This window comes from Metarhizium robertsii (genome assembly GCF_000187425.2).
Source record: "Metarhizium robertsii ARSEF 23 chromosome Unknown MAA_Scf_4, whole genome shotgun sequence".
NCBI lineage: Eukaryota > Fungi > Ascomycota > Sordariomycetes > Hypocreales > Clavicipitaceae > Metarhizium > Metarhizium robertsii.
In genome coordinates, this window is record NW_011942182.1 from 1,256,299 (window position 1) to 1,277,497 (window position 21,199).

Here is a 21,199-nt window from a genome sequence, read left to right on the forward strand (position 1 = left end):
GGTAGACTGGGCCTACCGCAAATGCTGAGATGGGGCTGTTGCAGGAGAAGAGGCCACCTTGGCGTATTTCGTACTTGAGCATACAGAACGTGTGATTAGGAGGCCGCCACGCTTCTAACCCAAGTTTCGTCCACTCTTGCGCGCTCGCAGTCGCAGAGCTGCGCACGCAAGAAGTTTAGTTAGTGCTGCTCGATGCACACACATCCCGAGAGGCAGGGACACCCACATCTCAGGTGACAGGGACAATGTCGGGCTGCGGAGGCGTGCTCCCCGTGGAGAATGCGCTTTGGGCTTTGCTCTCAAGATGGGCATGCACGACATGTGCCTAGAGTCAGCTTTGGCTATCACCGCTACAGCGCTGCAACAGTAACAACAGCAGGCACCCCTGGTCAAGGGGCACGACCGTGGCGACGCTGGGTCACTCATGTCCATCAATCCATTCAATGTCTCGCCAAGAGGCTCAGGTTATTATGTGGGCAAACGTCACCGGGGCCCATCGCACCTCTCGGCAACACACCTATCCACTTGTGTGCGGTCTGATGTCGGTTGCCGCCATCTGTTTTAGTCGAATCTGTATGACCAGCGAAAGACAGTCCAGGGCGGGCTTTGTATCAAGTATAGCCATCCTTGCCATATATTTCTGTGCCGTCACCCCGTCGTGACGCGAAATGTGTGCTCTTCTACTCCAGCACTCGCTACTACATTTATGACGACAGCTTACCTGGCGGGCCTCGCTGTGCTCATGTTCTAGCGCGACGTTCATGCAAGAATAAAGACGCCTTACCTTCTTACCAGTGCGTTAGTGAAGCTGTCTGTCTTCATTGAGCCCTTCGGTCGTACGCATCTCCCCAACCTATGGCATAATTAGCGAAGGCGTGCCATGGGGTTCCTAAACTTCCTGACCCGGCGATCGAGGGAGGATGGGGGATCAGAAAGCTCCTTTGGGCTCCAAAATGGTAATCCGTTAGCTTCAGCTTCAGTACCAAGTAAGCTCTTTCAACGCCTACTGCGGTTTAGGACGTGCTCACAAGTCGCTTGCAGGTGTCGCGCTGCAAAGCCCGGTAACACGACGGTCTCTAGAAAAGCTCCAAAAAAATTCAGTCAATACTAGAAGGAGGGCAAAATTGACCAGGTCGACAAAGCCGTACTTTTTGGGAGCCCTCAGCGACCGACCAGGCACGCCCAACTCAGAGGGCCGGCCAGGCTTGGTGAGACCGTCTTCAAGCAGGAGTAAGACGTGTCTGATCGCCGACTCGGAAACCGCATCGTTGGCCCCATCCAACCTATCTATTACTGCTTCCAGGTCATATTCATCTATGCGAACCTCCGGATATATCGATCTTCTCGACGCACAAGGCGGACTTCGGCCATACGACTTCCGCGCTCGCGTCCAAGCCGCTGGAGTAAGAGATTATGGCGAAGATGTTGCGGAACGGAACATGGGTGAGAATGGTGTTGATGTCCGAAGCACTGCTGCGAAACGGTTCTATGAGCAAAAGAAGCGAACATCGGTAACGACACTGTCCAATCTGAGTCACATTTTGGATGCGGATGCTTCGACATGCGCTGGTAGTGAAGCGGGTGATATGAGCCACATTGAAGGTTCAGTATACTCGTCAACCAGGTCTTTATCCAGACTTTCGATGGAGCCAAGGCAAGAAGTCAGCGGAGTGGTTGCCGGCATACCTACAGCGCGTGAGAATAATAAGAGAGCAGCCAAATCTAGCAAGCTTGCACCCAAAGGGACACCGGAGCTGCGCAGTTCTCACAGAGACCAATTTCTTGCATCCGAAGCTAGCCACATGCAACATCACAACAACCGAAGCACTTCCCGTGGACGATCACTGTCAGCCAGACATTGGATATCAACCGAACAACCGATCGCTGGTAAGACGCGAAACGACGGTTGGGAGTCCCGGCATCTCAGTGCCGAATCACGAACCAGGTCTATATCACCTCCTTCTGTTCCTCGATATCGACCAGGCAGCAGCATGACTACCATGCGCGAAGAGGATGACCTCCCTAACTCTAATTCGCAATCTGTCCTACGGAGAAATGACTTTCAGAATGACAATATTGAGGCTAGACAGAAATCAGATGACGAACAGTCAGAGTACAACATTCCACCGTCAAGTAAGTGACATTTTCTTTCCACCTGGGATGTCTTCGTAACTAAATGCTTATTTTCTTTTAGACCGTACTCATTTGCCGTATAACTTGGATGGTGGTCAAGCTGCTCCGCTGCAATACCCACCAGATTGGCAAATTGCAATCCAGCGTGCAGTTGAAGAATCTCTAGCCAAGCTGCCGCTGTCAGCAGATCTCCAGGCACTCCTTGAATTGTCACAGAGCGGGATTCCGCTTGATGATATTCTCCAAAGAGTTCCCTTGCGCCATTCCTCATTACATCAAGGCTCCATTATGAGTACGACACCAACAACTGATTTATCTGACTACGCAAGTAGCCATACTGGCCGCCCTCACAGCCGACACACTGCAACTACCTCTATTGATTCTTCTGCTAGAATTGATGTGCATCACAAGAAAGCATTGAACACTCAAGAAGACAAAAGCCTCGCAGGGGATCAGTATCAAAGTTCTCCATATCTCACGCCAGTCGAGGACGAGGGACCCTTGATCACAGAGACATCAACTGCCCCGACTTCTCAACCTCGAATGACACCGGATGTTAATAAGAACACTGGGGACAGTGGTATCACGCAAGTTGAGGAGTATGAATGCTTGACATCGGATTACTCTGATGTTGATTCCTTCACTGAGAAACGCAGACAAGTGCTGGACGATGACGAGACCAAACTATTCAACGATGGGGGGTTTGGGGATATTAGCAACAATCTTCCCGGTATTGCGAGCCCACGGGGGCGTAAGAATTGTACGGTTTGCATTATCCTGGCCAACCTGCAGGGGCGTCCTGTGCAAACAGAGCTGTGCACGCATGATGGATCAATGACACGGAAGCAACGTCTTCGAGCGTTGGGGTATGATTACGACTCGGAGGAGAGTGATACAGAGCGAGACCCAGGACCGATCAAAGGCCGCACCAGAACTAAGAAGCTTACAGTTGGGAGTAACGGCGGTCTGCGTCGCCTAAAACTTGTGGATGACCGTATTGATGAAGATAGCGAGGAAGAGCGGGGCGAAACCGCGTCGGCCAAGAACCGCCCAGAGCTTAGAAGGAAGCCCAAGTTTCCCAACGGAAGAATAGGTCCTGTTTTGCGACAAGAAGGCGAAGCAGGGAATATTACTGACACGGAATAAACCCAATGGGCCTGGAGCAACAGCCTGGCTGTCAAGGCTCTTGCCATGTTATTTCAACGTTTCCTGTCACTTTCTTTCCTCCTTTTTTTTTTTTGCAGATATTTCTGGTACCAAAAGATGGTGGGCACGTCATTTACACGGAACTCGGAAGGTCTACATTTTTTTCTGGTTTTTTCTTCTCTCTCCTTTCTTTGTCCTTTTCTGTCCGATTTTAGCGATGCGTATGGGAGGGAATCGGCGGACTTGGTGGAATGACCACCACTTATACCCAAAACAACTTTTCTTTTTCCTCAGTTTTCTAGTATACAATAAATACTTGGTTGCACATTCAAATTCTAGACCAGGATGAAGACTCATGCGTCCTTTTTCTCACCCGGTGATACCTGACGAGACTGTACGCGTACCGCGGGCACAGGTACACTGTACAACGCGCACAGGACATGGCATACTTGGGACGGGAAGAAACCGGCACAAGGACGGAAAGGAATGTACACGCTGCGTCGCTGGCTCAACTCCTAAGAACTTAGTTTGCCGTAGTCGAAATCGCGACATCCCTGCAGAGAGACCTACTCAGAGGCAGGCACGCTCCCGCCTACTTGGTCTGCGGGCAATTCGTGATATGTCTCGATTGCAGTTTCTGGCCAACCAACAACTCCGTACGCGATTACAATCACAAAATAGATTGGCCTTCCTGGCATGTACTATCGTCCCCCCCCCAAGCCACACCTACTCCCCCCCTGCAATAGGATTCCAGACCACCGGGTCGCCTCTCCGACCAAGACAGATGAGCAAAAGCAAAAAGCACTGTGTTCCAGAGATCTGGGATCCGGGGGTTCCTGGCAAGCGGACCCGATAGGCCATTTCTTCTCTCTCTCTCTCTGTCGATTGCAACCCAACGATTCCAGGGACATGGGTGCCTGCCATACGGATCGGCAGGACCGGACGGAAAACAAGGGGACCTGCGATCCCCCGGCGGAGAGAAGAAGTGAGCCCCGGGGCGAATAAAGGCCAGGCCATGCCAGGCCAAAAAAAAAAAGAGAAAAGGTTAACAACGGAAACCTTATCCCACTCGGGGAAAGCGCTAAATGGCCCCAGGAAAACCACGGAGAATGGCTGCGCAGGGCAAGCTAATTTGCTAGTTTATAATTATGCTTTTCAGCCGGGGGGGTATCTGGCCTAAAATACGAGCCATTGTGCTCAGCCGCCGTGCCTCTCTCCGCCTGCGTCCATTGTGGTGTTGCAAGACTAGCGAATTTTTTCCTCACAAAAGAGGCAAGTAGGACCGGTAGAGGAGCACGACCCGATCCCCATCGTGGTCTTGCGTCACGTACGTGCGTTCCTTGATCGTGCCAAGCTCAACTAGACGTGCTCTGTACGACATCATCCTGGACCAGGGGAGGAACACATGCAAGTGATGATCGATGGAGGACGCAGGCGTAAGATTACACTGTTGCACAAACCACTTGATTCCGATCCCGAGGTGTTGCTTATATACCAAATCTTAATTCATTTGCATGAAGCATTTTAAAATTTGTACAATGGTCTAATGTAAAGGAATTTGCCTGACCCAGTGGTATAGTCCTGTTTGCCTGTTGCCCGCCCGTGTTGCCCGCCCAATAATTGTAACAAAGGAAAAAAAAAAAAACAGAGATCTAACAAAATAAACGACATCTAATCATAAGTGTATACATTGAACGTGACGTACGACAACACGCGGGGCAGATGGTTTACATGCCCGCCCGCTTGTCTGCTTGCATGCTCAGAGTGAGCAGCTCATCGACAAAGGCGGATTCCTCGCTCTTTGCTTGACTCGCCGTTTTGTTCTCACCGGTGGCGGTGGCAATATAGGTGTTTTCTGACTTGCTCTGGTTGTCGGCTCGGGAGCGGAGGGGTTTCAGCTCTGAGCCCTGCTGTTCAGGAGCATGAGGGTCGATTTCCCCTGCTTTTGTCTGTGACGCGGATTGTCAGTTGGAATAATTACAAGATTCTGCTTAAACAGAGTATTTGGAGCGAAGTAAAGGGAAGGGAGGATGGGAGAAACCTCGGGGAAGGAAGTGGAACGATAGTGACGTACCTCATGAACATTGATCGACACTTCTTGTGATACCATGATACCGCCAAAGACATGAAACTGTTTGTCGTGACTTTTGTTCTTGGAAACATCCTTGGCGGCAGGGAGATGGCCGGGAGAGGAAAGCTTGAGGGACTCGTCGAAACTTCCGTCGTCGCCGTTGTACAGGGAGCTGGGATGCGAGGCCACCTTGGACAACTGCTCCTGGCTCTTGGTAGGCGCCAGCGGGGTCACAGTTGCGGCTCGTCTTTGTCCTGGCATGTTGTGCCTGAACCTGCCGAGAGCTCGGGAGAAGTAGCCACTGCCGCCGCCGGCCAGAGGTGCTGAACTAAACTGGCTAGAAGACATGTCGTGCGCTGTTGACGACATGTCACGGTGGACCATGTGAGAAAACTCAATGTCATGAGAAGAGCCCTCGTAGGTGAGCTGGCGCAACTTGAAGAAGTTCAGGGGCGTGAACTCGCACGTGTCCGAGTGGACGACGGCGTGGATGGGGAGAACGAGTTGGAAGGCAATGAGGGTGCACTTTGAAAGGGATTTGCTCCCGACGGTACGGGTGCAGGGCAGCTGGACTTCCTTAGGCAACAGGGTCGCCTCGTCAAAGGCTTCATCGCCCAGCAAATCTCGCAAGGCGGCGATGGCATCCCGGAGGGCGGCCACAAACAGCGCCTCCTGGGGGGAAATGGGCTTGTGATTCTCCAGTTTGAGCAGTATAGTGGCAAGAGCCATGCCGCGGATTGTGTTGAGGAATCCAGACTGTAAGGCGTCTAGTTGCTTGATGTGCAGGGGAACAGACGGCAGCAAGTTTCTGGCCGTCTTCTGAGCGAGCACATCGAAGCCGCCTCTGTGAAGACGGGCGCGGACAGCAAACATACCCACGTGGACGCCCGGGCCGAGTATGTTGGTCTTGTCCTTCTGGTTAGCCATGTTGCGTAGTCGAGCCTCCAGATCGGGCGTCTTGATCTGCATGCTGGATCGAATGGCGCCGACAACCTGGTGGACTTCAGCAAATCGGTACCCGGCCGCTTCGAGTTTCTCAACTTCTCGCTTGTTGTCAATCTTCCGGACGAGAAACATGAGACAGCCGCGTCCATATTCCTGGCCGTTGCTTTCGATGCCCTTTTCTGCCAGATTGAACTTGTCGTGAAGCATCCTGTGCCGAGGACCAGGAGCCTTAGATGAGTCGCCAGTAACAAGGATTTCGTCCCACAGAGTTCCAACTCCTTTGAGAGTCTCTCTGGTCTTTGCGGCGAGAGCGTCGGCAGTCACGCAGAACAGCTCTCGCAGGATTATGTCGTAGTCTTCCACGAGCACGCCATCATCCCCGACAAGTCTGACACCAGCTCTGCCAATGTGGCGCTCCTGTGCAAGAAAAGCGATATGGCTGGCCATCTTGCCCATGACTTTGGCAATGGTGTCCCAGTTTCGAGAAGCACGAAACATCCAGTGGAATAGAGGGTGGCCGGTGCTGAAAAAGTCGTCGTTGGACTTGTGGTTGTGTCAGTCATGGATGGACAAATAGTGTTTCTGAGACGAGAGAGACGATGAGATGGGCAACTAAACTAACCTTTGGCAAGTACGTGTCTGTAACGACCTCGCTGGGCAGGTAACCGTCTTGACTGACCATGATGCGGCCCTTGTCGTCAAAAACGCCCGCAGCCAGGACGACTTGCTGCGACTTGCTGGCGTAATCTCGTCTTACCCAACCGGAGTAGACGGCCATGCCGGTCATGACAATACCAGCAGCAATAGACTATTCCTTCCGAGTCAGCATGGACTGGCTCTCTTCCGTAGGCGCGGACGTTCCCAGAATGTAAACTTACCAGGCAAATGACGATGACCATGGCATCCTGGCGGGATACGCCCTTGCCGTTGGTGTTCTTTATTAAAGTATATCGCGTCCCGACAGCCGCACACCAATGCATGCCCGAGACTGCCCCAGCGAGAACCACGGCACAGCCCAATCTCTTCCACCAGGCACTGTTCCACGTATTTTCAAAGACAAAGAACAGTGCGAGGGCGACCAGACTAGCAAGGACCGAAATAACCACCGAGCCCACCAGATACGGGAGTTCATAAGAGGCGCTGTAGTTTCGGATGGAAGCATCAGCGAGGTAGTGCATGCCGGAAATGGCTCCTCCAGAGAGAAACCCGGCAAGCACGATTCGCCACCATTGAATTCGAACATTTCCACTGACGCCCAAGAATGCGAGGATGAGCACGAAGATGGGGACCAGCAGCGACATGACGGTCAGGGCGGTGGAGTAGGAGATCTGGAAGGCTTCCTGGCCGTCAAGCATGTAAATGGCTCGATTGCCGATGAAGTGCTAAGTGAGACATGTTAGTGACGAAGCCGGAGAGGGATTCTGATTCAAAGTGTTGCAATGTACCATTGACCATATCGCAATGCCGCCCATAGCAATAGCCGCGCCGACAAGTAACAATCTGTACACCAAGGTCAGCAAAGCCACTATCAGTGAAGGACAAAGAAGAAGAAGAACAAGGGCGATGAATTGTCGATCAACACGTACAAGTTATGTTTTCCTCTATGAGACGTTCTCTTTCTGATCATCTCTAGACTGGTGCTTGTGCCGACCAAACTAATGGCGAAACTCAAGCACACGAAGCCTCCATTGAAGGAATACGGCACCAACTTGCCCGCGTAGTCCTCCAAAAGCTGCTCAGTCGAATTCGTAGCCATGCTGTCGGGTTTCTCGTCGTGTCTCACTCTATTTCGCCCATCAACGACGTGGAGGATGGCAGGGTAAGAGAAAGTATAAAGGTGGTGGTCAAACCATATGTATGTCCTAAACTAAAATTTAGACACAACCGGGAGTTGATCCGAAAGGGGACAACTGCTTCCCAGTGTCTCATGAAACAAGAGCTACGGTACTTATGTATGTATGTGAGGGAACGGGGGCCGGCCCACGGGAATGCGTGTCGGATACGACGTATTATAATGATTGGTTAGGTACAGGGAACACGAAGGCTCGACTACCCGGCCGGGACCGTAGATTGCCTTGCATGATGAATGGGAAACGACCATAGGAAATTAGTCGTCCGATGTGGTTCACACTTTTGTGTATCATCCGCGCGGCAATAGACCGAGTGGAGAGGCATCCAAAGTCACGCACGGGTCTCGCGAGTCCGCTTTTCCGATTGAAGGTGACGGGATTGGAAAGCACATGAAGAGCTAAGTAGTAGTGGTGGTATACAGGAAACTGACGACTTCTCTCTCGTTGAGGCTATGGCTACTGGGAGGAGTTTGGGCCTCCAGCCGTACCGGCAAGTGGATGTGAACGTGATCGAGGCTGGCCCACGAAGCAAGCCTAACCAGGGGTTGACGAAAGAGATCCAACCAACCAGAGTACATGGCCGCACATGGTTCTCTACCGTGACAACGGTTTCCCCTGCCGCCCTCCACCAGTAGTGCCGGGGGTGGATCTGGGAGGGTTGCTTTGGAGGCAAAGAGGGTCGAGAAGGTTTGCGAACTCTTGGGACGATCCGCGGCCTGGGTCGCTGTTATTCGTCTGTTCCATCGCTCGCCCCTGGTAAACCGAGGCCCTGGTAACGAAACTACGCAGGTGTGGCTGTCAAACCTTACCGACAAACGCTCCAGCTCAGCCAGACAAGGCGAGAAAAGCCACAACTTGACCAAACCACTTTCGGGCGACCTGGTCCAAGGCACGGCCCCTTGTTTACGCAAAGACTCAGTACCAAGCGTATAAAGAAACGGACGAGTCGCCCAAGAGAGAATGGGGCATGTGCAAGGTACATACAGATTGCATACTCCGTACAAGGCGAGTTTTCCAAGGCACACGGCCGAGTACAGGCAAGATGGCTTGTTCGTACGGCTGAATCGGGTATAAAGAGCCTAGCCTGAAGCTGAATTCACGCCGCAAATTGTACAGCCCGAGAGGTGAAGGCGGGTTCAAAAGCAAATAACTTGATCCTGCTTGGCCGCGGACGTTGCAGAGGTTGTTGCGACGCAGTGACAAAAGCAACTCTTGATTAATAAATGTCGCACGCACCCTGCTTCTTTTGCCCAGCAACTCCACTCAAACGATTGCGGGCAACCGAGGAGGAAGCATTGAAATAAAAAAACAAAGGTGGAAAAAGTAAAACCCGCGAGAACAAAGGCAAACAACGCTGGGTCTGGAGACTACGGAGTACCGTTCCACAATCTTCCTGTGGTGGGGGGTTGAGAAAGAGTTCCAGCCTCAGGCACAGACACATACACACCCACTCACAGACAGCGAGAGATCGTAAAGAGTCAATTCAATAGCGGAGGCACAGATTCTGCAACAGCCTGACCATCTGGATCAAGCGTCATTGTCGGCTATGGCGAGCGCCTGATGAGAGGCAGACGATGGCTTCTCGACCCTACGACTCGTACAGGAAGCGATTGTTGCTCAATTGGGCTTAAGGACCGTGCAGTTGCATCCCGGCCCCAAACGGTCCCTGAGTGTTAACGCCACGATTTGGCTTCGACGCTGTACGAGTCGAGGGCGCAGAGTATGCGTGCACTACTCCGTACTACAAGTGTGAGCCGATGATGGCATGACATGATTTTGCGCCGCTCAGGTCCCGTCCAGAAAGCTTGCGAGTCTTTCGTCGCCTGCTTTTGGCGAGGCGCGGCTGTGGGTTAGGGGAATCGAGAGGCGGCCCTTTTCGTTTCGTTTTGTTTCCTTTCTTTTTCCTTTTTGACACCCAGTTTACTAATTACTATCTTGCCCCCTTTTTTAGTGACAAGCCTGGCCCTCGGGTTTCCGGACAAACGAGAAATGCACCGAGTAATCAACTTGAAGGGTTCGTCAGTCCGCCTCAATGCAACCTCGCATCGACGCTGGCCTGCCAGAATAGTAATTATGCATGTACATATATGCTGGTGCTAGCCGACGCCGGCTCCATGTTTCCCTGCCGTCCATGATACCCTGGATCTTGAACAGGTGACTGTGTCTTAGGCTGAGTCGCAACTCGTCAAGCAAACACCTTCTCTCGACGTCGTCACGCCCAAGCGCCGATCGTCATGTTCCAAGACAATGCCGCGTTTGACATCTGTCGGTCGCAGGATGTTCCTAACTGGGGTTACTCTCAGACCTCTGATTCTTCACATCAGCTCCTGTGAATCGGTTCCGTGCTCTGGGCAATAGATTCTCGGCAAACAGGTCATCGCCGCCAGTCAATGGTCGAGGTGTGCCTATCGTCACTGCGACCCAATAGCCCAGGTGAGTATACTTGACTAGCACCGGCCCAGTGTTGTGTTGCCCATTGGTGAGAACAGACGATAGCGGAGAGAGGGGGACAAAAAGAACAGAAAGTCGGCCTTCTTTTCCACTCCAAGTCAAGACTCAAGACTAGGCCCGCGCAAGTCCGGTTGTTTTGTCATTGGCGCCAAGCTCCGGAAACTATTGAATGCTGTAGGTAGGCCAGATATATACTACTTTGTATGTTAGTATTTTGCCACGTCAGGCGGCAGAGTCCCGGCATTCTTTGTGGTAGTATGGCGTGCATAAGCGTACGGCATGGTGGAGGATGGAAAAGGAAGTGTCAATATGACAAAAGCAACCCAACAAGCCAAAAAAAGCAAGGTTCAGTCGCGTGCCCCAGACCATCAATTGATGCTTTGGATGAGCATTCGCAGGCCGGGAGTATCAAAACTTTGTTATTCTTGTTCTCTGTAATGACTTGTAATGAAATTTATTAGTGCTTATAGTTTGTGATTCCTCACAACGCGAAGCATCATCAACCGTACGGGGTAGGTGATGAGAGTCGACCCATGTAAGCTTTCTCTTGCTCTCGCCTACCCACGCCGCCGCCCTTCAGCTGTCAAAATAGCCTGGCCCTGGCCCTTCCACCAAAAGACGCCCCACCGTCTCCACCAATGTCTTAAATGTGATGTCCATCAATGTACACCAGTTGCCATCTTCAACGGCCTCTGCCTCGAGCTTGACTTGACTCGATACTAGCCCCAGGCTGCCCAGCTTGGCAATATCAGGGCCTAATACAGCAATTCAGGTCATCGATCACCGGAAACAATCTACACAGACTGGCCTGAGAATCGTTTTCTCACCGTGGACGGGCGCGTTGGGGTCCCACTGCCAGCACGCGGCATGGCCTGACCTGTTTCAAAGCCCTCCGAAACCACACATGCGGCTGTAGAGCTCACAGACACGCACGGTCAGAAAACAATGGCAACTGTCGTCTTTTTCTTTTGTTTCATTTTCCCATTCCCCGGCCCATCCCCGCTTTTCTTGTCGCCGGTCCGCGCTGGAGACAAAGCCGTGGGTCCCCCGACCGCAACATCATGGCCTTATGGGCTATCGTTGATGGCACAGACTGGCTGGGAGAGGTGTACCTGTTTCGTGTGTGTGTCTGTCAGACGGCTAGACTCTGGGGAATTGCATGAACAAGGCCGGGCTAACACACCCATCCACACGCTACGGCGTCGACTAAAGACATTTGGCGAGTCCTGGGCATCACCCATTGGTGGCCGTCAAGGGAAGGGAAGCCAAGGGAGCCAAGGGAGTGCCAAAGAAGATCGAGATGGATAGTCACGGGGGCCCCTCTCATCCAAGCTCCCAGGCCATGTCTATATTATACACGGATTTGGGAAGAATTGGAGCCCGTCTATGCATACACATCTATTCATATATATATTGTAGTCCCTGTGTCACATCTCGGTTAAATCCAACGCCACCGTTCCACCTGGTGCTGGGCCTGTAAGTGATCAATTCCCACGTAGCCGTGCTGGAATCTATTTCTCAAGCATACGTTGTTATTTTCTCTTCTCGAACCCCGGATACACTATCCTTTTTTAGGCTTGTACCACCATCGTTTCACTCAAGCACAACGCTTGTTGCCAATAACGTCCCACGCCAAACTCCACGACCACAGATGATTAATACGCCACCGGCCAGACATTCGGACAAGATCGATCAATCCTTCCACCTGCATATGTGGTCGACCTAGTTGAGGAAGAATCAAGGAAGAAGAAGGAAACAAGGGGGAAAAGGAACCACGAACATCGCCAGGCAAGCATTCGGCGAACACAACAACACCCCCCTTGGCCAGCATGAAGATCCTCTTCCTCTGTACGGCGCACAACTCGCTCTCGCAGCGGCTCTTCCTCGTTCTATCGCGGAAGCATTCCATCACCGTTGAATATGCCTTGTGTGCAGAGAAGATGATTGAGGCAGCCGATTTGGCCAAGCCACATCTCATCATCTGCCCCTTCCTCACGTCTCTGGTGCCGCAGCAAATCTATGAGACGTATCTGACCCTCATTGTACACCCCGGGCCTCCAGGGGATGCCGGGCCTAGTGCCCTCGACTGGATGCTGATGGGTGACGACGGCACCGTGGCAGACAGTCGACAATTACTGCGCGAAAACCGCTTCAACCCCGTAGGAAGAAGTCACTGGGGCGTCACGGTTCTGCAAGCCATTGCCGAGTTTGATAAAGGCCCCGTCTGGGCCTTTGATCAATTCCCCGTCAACATCAATGACACCAGCGTAACCAAGTCGAGTCTGTATAGGGGCCCGGTGACACAGGCTGCCGTTGCTGCAACGCTGGCTGCCATTGATAGAATCGAGGCCGCTGCGTCTTTGGCACCTACCCCCGTTGGAGCGCCTCTGTCGCCTCCCACAACTCCGAGGCCCGATGGCACGAGCTCGAGCGTGTCGAGAAACACCTCGCCCGGCCTCTCTGCAGACAAGGAGTTTGCACAACTGTCAGTCACCACGTCGGAGCCGTTTCTCGGCGGCAGAACACATCATAGGCCGCTCCTCAAGGCATCAGACAGGCAGTTTGACGTCAGAAAGCACACCGCCTCGACGATATCTCGAAGGATCCGCAGTGCCGACTCCCAGCCCGGCTGTCTGAGCGACCTGTTTGGCCCCAAGCTGTATCTGTACGGCGGCATCATCGAGAACCCGACCCTGCTCTCCTCCAACAGAGGCCATATTGCACCGGGCAGCATCATTGCCGTCCGGGACGAAGCAGTCTGCGTTGCCACTTGTGATAACAAAGGCATCTGGATCACACACGTGAGACGAGTCAAGGCCAAGACGGACGCTACATTGTGGCCAAAGGTCCCTGCCGCGTCGGGCCTCGAGCAGCTTGGTATTTCTACCGGCAGCCCGTCGTCCTGGTTCCATTCGCTGCTCCCCCAGACACAACCGGAGGAGTGGGCAAGGTCGTACCACGACACCTTCCAGGAGACTTGGGTGCACTTCGTAACCGACGGCCACAAGCAAATTGCCTACTTGTACTTTGAGTTTTACAACGGCGCCATGAGCACAGAACAGTGCAGGCGCATGGTCCGGTGCCTCGAGTACATCCTATCCACGGCCGACGGCCCGAACCAGAGCCTGCCCCTGGCGGCCGTGGTGCTCATGGGCGGCAGCTCGTACTTCAGCAACGGCATCCATCTCAACGTCATCGAGTCGGCGGCCGACCCTGCGCTGGAGTCGTGGTACAACATCAACGCCATCAACGACATTGTCGAGAAGCTCCTCCTGGACCTGCCCGGCCGTGGCGTCACCACCATCTCGGCCCTCAGGGGCAACTGCGCCGCCGGCGGCGTCGCGCTGGCGGCGGCCTGCGATGTCGTCGTGGCGGGAGAGCACGTCGTGTTGAATCCAGCGTACAGGGCGCTGGGGTTGAACGGATCTGAACTCCACAGCGTCAGCTATCTCGGACGCTGCGGCGCCGAGGGAGCCAAGGCGGCTCTGCGTTCCATGACGCCACTGAGCGCAGACGACGCCCAAGGCATGGGTCTCGTCGACCACGTCCTGCGCGTGGCCCCCGACGCCCTCGACGCCGCTGTGCGAGCCCACGTCGAGGCCTTGTTCCCTCCCGGCAAGAAGCGTGGCCTGGCGCCGTCGGCCAAGGCCGGCGCTTGGAAGCGCAACGTGGACACGTCTCCAGCGGGCTTGGCCCTGGCCCGCGCGGCTGAGCTGGGCCAGATGTCGATGGACTTTTGGAGTGCCCGCTCCGAGAGATACCACTCTCGCCGGAGGGACTTTGTGCGCAAGGTGAAGCCGTCGTCGACGCCGCTGCGGTTTGCGACGCACCGAAGGGAGAAGGGCATGATGGATGAAGAAGAACGGGACACGTTTGACTCGGTCGAGTGGTTTGTGGAGAAGACCATGTGCAGTCTGAAGAGGGATATTTCAGACAGAATGGTGCAGTTGATAAAGGACTTTTCCAGCAGTGGTAATAATTTCGAGAGAAGCAACATCCGGAATGATGGTGCGAAGGTTGCGGCCAGCACGAACACGACGCTGTTTGGCTGCTATTATAATCCTTAATGAGGAGAGCCACTCCGGACTACATATGTACCAGGACCGGTTCATGTATATAATATTTTTTTAAAATTATTGCTCTATCTAGCCTAATGATACCTCTACTTTGTTTTCTTGCTTATCAATCCACGCCATGTCTTGTCTTGTCTTGTCTTGTCTTGAATAAGTAGGTACCCGGTAGATAGCTTTACGCTTTCAATGTTTCTCGCATTTGGTTCTGCGTTGACATTGACCTGATCCCCCCTGCCGTCGTCCTCTTGCTATAGGGTAGGGGACTTGTCTGGCGCCCCACTGTATCATGAAGCTGACTTACTTCCAGGTTCGAGCTACGATGCGACACCAGCTTTCGTCGGACCCCAATTCACATCCCATCTTTCTCACCATCAAAACATACCACCGGCGAAAAACGACCAAAAAAGAAAAAGGGACCATGGCGCCGCGCCCAAGCGCCGATCCCGCACCGGCCACAGCAAACGGCGACTCTCATGCCGCCAGAATCGGCCCTCACCCCGGCTTCATCTCCAGCTCGAATCAATACAGCTCCGAAATCAAGATCCGCCGCATGCTCAAGGACAATGGCTGCGATCCCGCGCGAGAGGACAACTACCGCCTCCAGGGCGTCCAGCTGATCAACAACGTGAGGGAGAATCTGCAGCTGTGCGTTCCCGTCTGTCCCCTTTTCTGTCTGATGCCCCTGGGCTGACAAGCAACCTTCGCAGACCCGTTCGGACGTTTGATACGGCATGCACCTACTACCACAAGTTTCGATTAAACTTTCGCGACGCCGAGTACAGCCACCAAGATGCAGCCCTGGCGTCATTATTCGTCGCGTGTAAAGTGGAAGACACCATCAAAAAGTCCAAGGACATACTAGCCGCCGCGTATAACGTCAAGAACCCCGAAAAGACGGTCGCCCCCGACGACAAGGTACGTGTACTCGGCGGGAACGGCCAACTCGCCCTTCAGGGGCCGGCGGGTAGGGGGAAAAGCTAACCAACCGGGCGACGCAGATGTTCGAAGCGCCCGGCAAGATCATCATCGGGCTGGAGCGCTTCATCCTCGAAACGATAGGCTTCGACTTCCGCACGCGGTACCCGCAGAAGCTGCTCGTCAAGGTGGTGCGGCGCGCGCTGGGCAAGTCGTCGGCCAACTCGCGCGCCTTCTTCGCCACGGCGTACGACATGTGCATCGACATGTACAAGACGTTTGTGCCCATCAAGCAGACCACCCTGTCCATGGTCATGGCCGTCGTCGAGCTGACGGCGCGCATGCGCGGCGAGCACCTCGAGCGGGTGCGCGACTTCGCCGCCGGCAGGAGGCAGTACAGCCGGGACGCCGTCATGGAGACCATGCTCGACCTGCTCGACCTGTACGTGCAGCACCACAAGTCGACCAGGATCGGCGCCCGCTTCGACCTCGGCAAGTTCATCGACATCAAGATCCGGCTCAACACCGACCTGGACAGCACCGCCAAGCCCAGGTACTTGTACCACTGCCACAGGTGCGAGGTGGAGGAGGCGCACCCGCTCGCTTCGACGACGGCCTCGGCTACGGACCCGACGACGGCGTCGAACCCCTGGCCCGCGGACGCGTCTATCCGGCGGACGGCGCGCGGCCAGGACGGCACGATGCGCTTCGTGTTTGACCCCGAGGCGGCCAAGGACGAGCAGGAGACGGTCGGCCAGTTCTTCAAGGATGAGTACGAAGAGTACGAGGTGGAAGTCGAGGAGCCCGTCCCGCCGCCGGACAGAGAGGAGGCGCCGCGTGGGAGGGGAGGATACCGCGGCGGCTACAGAGACAGGGGCGATCACAGGCGCGGCGGACCGTATGGCGCATATCGTGGAGATAGGTATCACAGGGGACGGGGGCGATATCACTAATGAATACACGGCATACATGTAGGGCCAAGTGTAACATGTCGGCTCCCATTCGCAAGTGGAAAATGACCGCTGTCAAATACATGTGTTTCCTCCGTGCGTGTAAATGGCAAAGGAAAAATGACATCACGGGAATAGCCACCGCTCCCCAATGCGCCGCCGTCCCGTCCTCTACCTCTTCCCGTCTTCCTTGTCGAGCGCCAAATCCTCACCCCCGGGCCCCGAGGACTTCAAACCGTCCAAGACCTCCTCCCCATCACCACTCCCGTCGTCGCCGTCGCCGTCGCCGCGACCATCGCCATCATCCGACCGCTCCACGCTCAAATCCCTCTCGCCCTTGCCGCCCTCAGCGGCCGCAGGCCCCCTCCAGTCCGCGGCCGCAACCTGCGGCACCGGCTCCCCTTCCCCAGGCTCGACAATCTCCTCGCCCTCCTTGCCGCCATCGCTACATGTAGCCACCCTCCACACGACGCTCATCCTGTCCAGCGCCCTCGACCCCTTCCAGGACAAGCCCTTGATGCCGTCCATTGCCTCCCACTCTATCGTGAAGACGCCGCTCTCGTCCGCCTTTTCTGCCCCCTGTTCGGGGCCGCGGCCCTCAAAGAAGGCGTTGAACCACACGTGCGCCACGGACGACACCACAGTCCAGCTCAAGCTCTTGTGTGTCCGGGTCCGTTGTTTCAGGGCGATATTCACATCGCTGTTGGGTATGCGGATCGGCCGCGCCGGTCTAAACACCACCGCCATCCCGCCCGGCTGCTCCCCGTCAAGGACACCATTGCCGCGGCTCGCACTGCTGCTTCTGCTGCTGCCCGTCTTGGATCTCGCCTTGTCGACGCCGTCCCCAGCACCGCCGCCGGACTGCGTCTCCTGGACCGGCCCCGTCTCCCTGCCCGCCGGCTCGTGCCTCGTCTTGTCCCCCGCCTCACCAGTCCATGTATGCTTGCGCTCGACGCCCGCGGCGCTGCTCGCCTCGCCAGCCGGTCCCTCCTGCTGGGGAGCCTTCATGTTGTCCGCCGGATATCCCACCAGGCCCAAGAGCGTGTCGACCAGCCCGCTCCTCGGCGGCTCGCCCGCCTCCACCACCAGCCTCTCCTCGGGGCCGAACGTGTGAATCTTGTGCACCTTCTTGCCCTCGTCGGCGAAGCCTCTGACGAAGACGTCGACGCCGCCCCGCAAACCCCAGACGTGGACCTCCACAATCTCAACCGGCCTGTCGACGTACTGCTTGCCGTGGTCCTTCCAGCGGTCGACGTAGCCCACCCACCGCAGCTGCGAGGGTATCGAGACGCCCGGCCCGAAGCCCTCCTTCATGCGCTGCCTGGTGAAGTTGTCGAGCGCCCTCTGCGCCGCCCAGCCCTCCTCCGAGATGAGGTAGCTGCACGACACGGTTCCCGAGCGGCCCTTGCCCGCCTTGCAGTGAATCACGACGACCCTCTTGCCGCCGCGGCTCTCTTCCCCTTCCGGCGGGGGGCCCCCGTGCAGCGCGCCCCCGTGCAGCCAGTTCCTCATGCTCGCCATGATCGGGGGCACCAGCCGAAACGGCGGCGGGTGGTGGTCCGGCCACGGGTAGTGGCATACTCTCCCGAAGACGGCCTCGTCGGGGTACCCCGTGCCTTCGGCGCGAAACTCCCATATCGCCCAGTCGTCGCCGTGCTTGGCCGTCAGCCACGCCCTGAGCTTGTCGAGGGGGTTGCGGTACGCCCGCTGCGGCCATGTCTGCGAGGGCCCAGACCTGCGTTTTTTTACCGTGTCAGCCGCGGTCTGGGGTGGAAAGTACATCAATACTTTTATTTAAAAAACAAAATAAATGAAAACCAAATGTCACAATGTCACAGTGAACAAGTGTGTATGAGAATCAAGGGGAGGGGTGAGACGCACGTAACTATTATAGAGTCGGTCACATAGCACAGGTCCAGCTTTGCCTCGGGGTGTCTCACCCTTGGCCCAGCGACAATCTGTCGCAGAGTCGAGGTCATGGTGTTTTTGTTTTGTTTTGTTTTGGTGACCTCTTTGCTGCAGGGTATGAAAATTGGGGTGGCCAGAGACCGTCCAAGATCTGGGTTGTGTCGTTTCGACGATGGGCCGTGAGGCTGACGCTGTCTGAGGGTGGCAACACAGTGGGATTGATGACGAAATGGATTGACGAATGACAGCAGCAAGAGCAGTTGGTTGATGGGCAACTGATGGCCGTTTTTGAGCCAGGCGTGTAAACGGCCGGTCCCCGCAATATCAGCCTTCCTGCTTAGGTCCGGTACTTAAGTACCTGGGTAGGCGGCTATTTAGGGTCTGGAATAAAACAGGAAATAGTTGATGAATCGAATAGCTGCCTACTTAAGTACTCACTAGGTTCTCAAGTGGTGCGTCGTGGTGGCTTCATGCAATCAATTGACCAGATCACCCGCATGCTACCAAGCACCGAGACCCTGTTTTACCCCGTGCCTGCACATGTGTTTTTACTTGTTTTACTTTGCCGCCGCCGTTCAAGGTTTCTGGCCACTCGGTGTAGAATGTGGGTGCACATCCTTTTGTCCCACCCTCCGCACCGACGTCATCAATTTCACTGGCACAGCTCTACACATTCCTCTCCGCAATCACATGGTATCACGCATAACCATTCAAACAAGCTGTGTATACATAGTATAGACAAAAAAACCAAAACAGCAAACAGAATCGGAAGCGCAAAGTCTTCCTGAACAAAACAATGACCCACCAGCCACTTTGAACACCAGAGTCCATTGAATATGAATACTCCAACCACACTTCAATTCTTGTCTTTGGCCTCACCACCTTTCCTCCTCCGCGACATATTTGCCCATACTTCGTAACAATGATGAGAGCCGTCTGTATCATATCTTCTGCCACACTATTTTGAATCAGGAGCCGCCGCTCGTCAACCCCTGATTGCCTCCTTCGCTTCATCGTAAATCACCTGTACAAACAAACGAGTCTGCACCATTCCAATACTTTCCAACCTCTGACCAACAAATCGTTTCAGCCGGCCAGCTCGAGCAGGGCAAAAGCCATTGCTGGTCCCAATGCACCCAGGATGCAGTCAAGTGACTACACACCTTTCACGTGTTACAAGGAGAGGAAATCCCGAGACTTCTTCAAACTGAAATATAACAGTCTGCATAACCCTCTTGTGCCATTTGCTACAAACTTCCCAGGTCGCCTACGAGGTCTTCTTGGCAGGGGCAGGACCCTGAGTGTACTTGCTGACATCAGTAGCATCGCGGAACTGTCGACCGACATTCTTGACATTGTCCCAGACTTGACGGGCAGCGGGAGGAGTGCCCTGAGCGCCAACCAGAGAGTCGATTCTAGCGACCAGTTGTGACATGGAGTGCTGAACGTGGGTGCTCTGTGAAAAGCGAGCTCGGAGGAAAGCCGTGTACAGAGTAATCAAGATCCAAGAGCGGCGCTGGAAGAGAATGGCCGAGAGCAAGATGCGGCCCCAGAGCAGAATCTCCAGTCCCGAGACAACGGACATGGAGGCGTCGTAGTACTCCTTGACAAAGGCACCAATTCTATCAGCCAGAGGGTTGCTGACGCGCTGGGGAGAGGCACCATCGGCGGCGGGAGGAGGGGGCTGGAGGACGGGGATCAAGTTGGCGCGGGTGTACGTGGCGACGTGGAAGATTGAGTAAACGCAGTAAGGGAGGAGCGCAAGCGGGTACTGAGGAGAAAAGAGCCAGACGAGGGCCATAACTATGAGCCACCGTTCATGTTAGCAAGCATCCTAGCCGTGGGATAAAAATGCCGGCAAATGTTTGCGTAGTGTACTGTGTGCGCTGGGGAGCCAAAAGTCGTGATTCGGATTCACTGGGAAAACGTACGCAAATACTGGATATTCTCATCGGACAAGAGCCCAATGGCGCCACCTGGCATCTTGTTGCCAGTCTTGGCTCGAGCTCGCTGGGTCTTGTAAACGACAATGCCGTAAGTAACAGCGGCAGCAAGGAAAGAAGTACGGTAGGAGAACTTGGCCATGCCGCCGTAGTAGTTCATGCGCAGCCAGGAGAACCCATATCGAATGGTGGTCAGAATGAGCGTCATATGCCTATGCGAGAAGACGACGAGTCAGCTTCACTTTCTGCCCAGTCCACCGTTTGAAACTTGGCCAAATTGACAAAGTCCATCATGCCCGCAGAGATTGCGGTGCACCATCAAGGCAGCCGTTGGGCAGCTTGTGACACGACAGACAAAGAAAGCTGGGTGTAGCAAAGTGGCAACAGTGAGGGGGGGTCGAGCCGACTCGACGTGGAAGCGCAGGTGAGGTGTTTTCATACCCAACAAACCAGGCAACTGTATCAAGCAAGGTCAGCAAGCTTTGAATCTTGGCGGCAGCCATTGATCACGACATGGCTTGAGAAGAACAGCGGCGGGGAAGGTCTGGGCAGGTTTTGGAGAACGTACATTGCAGCGTCCTGGCTAGCTGCAGCAGCCTCTCCTGCAGAGGCTGGCTTGAATTGGGCGGAGGGGGTGCCATGCTGGTATTTCGGACGGTTGCTGGAAAATATCGTCTGCAAACAACGTATGTAGCTGTGGCGGGTGAAGATGGGGTTGACGGTTTGGCGGATTGGAGAAAAAAGGCTGGCGTTGTGTGCGGCCGAGAAGAGTTGTGCGGTCTCAAGAGCCAAAGCCAAGTGAGCGAGTGAGGTC

At 54.7% G+C, this 21,199-nt stretch overlaps 6 protein-coding genes across 6 annotated transcripts; 3 read left to right on the forward strand and 3 right to left on the reverse strand.

Moving 5' to 3' along the window:
* Positions 1–880: 880 nt before the first annotated feature.
* On the forward strand, positions 881–3,279 carry MAA_02510 (uncharacterized protein; the record flags this gene model as incomplete). The annotated part of the gene is made up of 3 exons (XM_007820508.2): positions 881–986; positions 1,042–2,133; positions 2,195–3,279. The coding sequence occupies 3 exons, from the start codon at positions 881–883 to the stop codon at positions 3,277–3,279; spliced, it is 2,283 nt and encodes a 760-aa protein (XP_007818699.2).
* A 1,727-nt stretch (positions 3,280–5,006) lies between these two features.
* Positions 5,007–8,051, reverse strand: MAA_02511 (MHYT domain signaling protein; the record flags this gene model as incomplete). The annotated part of the gene is made up of 6 exons (XM_007820509.2): positions 5,007–5,228; positions 5,354–6,838; positions 6,918–7,103; positions 7,174–7,677; positions 7,741–7,795; positions 7,882–8,051. 6 exons carry the CDS (start codon positions 8,049–8,051, stop codon positions 5,007–5,009), a joined length of 2,622 nt encoding a protein of 873 aa, XP_007818700.2.
* Positions 8,052–12,425: 4,374 nt separating this feature from the next.
* MAA_02512 (formyl transferase domain-containing protein) lies at positions 12,426–14,663 on the forward strand (the record flags this gene model as incomplete). Its single annotated transcript, XM_007820510.2, has 1 exon — positions 12,426–14,663. The coding sequence occupies one exon, from the start codon at positions 12,426–12,428 to the stop codon at positions 14,661–14,663; it is 2,238 nt and encodes a 745-aa protein (XP_007818701.2).
* Positions 14,664–14,955: 292 nt separating this feature from the next.
* Positions 14,956–16,537, forward strand: MAA_11075 (uncharacterized protein; the record flags this gene model as incomplete). Its single annotated transcript, XM_011413041.1, has 3 exons — positions 14,956–15,314; positions 15,377–15,584; positions 15,668–16,537. The coding sequence occupies 3 exons, from the start codon at positions 14,956–14,958 to the stop codon at positions 16,535–16,537; spliced, it is 1,437 nt and encodes a 478-aa protein (XP_011411343.1).
* A 168-nt stretch (positions 16,538–16,705) lies between these two features.
* MAA_02513 (Protein-tyrosine phosphatase, active site protein) lies at positions 16,706–18,513 on the reverse strand (the record flags this gene model as incomplete). The annotated part of the gene is made up of 2 exons (XM_007820511.1): positions 16,706–18,269; positions 18,416–18,513. 2 exons carry the CDS (start codon positions 18,511–18,513, stop codon positions 16,706–16,708), a joined length of 1,662 nt encoding a protein of 553 aa, XP_007818702.1.
* Positions 18,514–19,709: 1,196 nt separating this feature from the next.
* MAA_02514 (ER membrane protein) lies at positions 19,710–20,545 on the reverse strand (the record flags this gene model as incomplete). Its single annotated transcript, XM_007820512.1, has 2 exons — positions 19,710–20,245; positions 20,374–20,545. The coding sequence occupies 2 exons, from the start codon at positions 20,543–20,545 to the stop codon at positions 19,710–19,712; spliced, it is 708 nt and encodes a 235-aa protein (XP_007818703.1).
* Between the last annotated feature and the right edge of the window lie 654 nt (positions 20,546–21,199).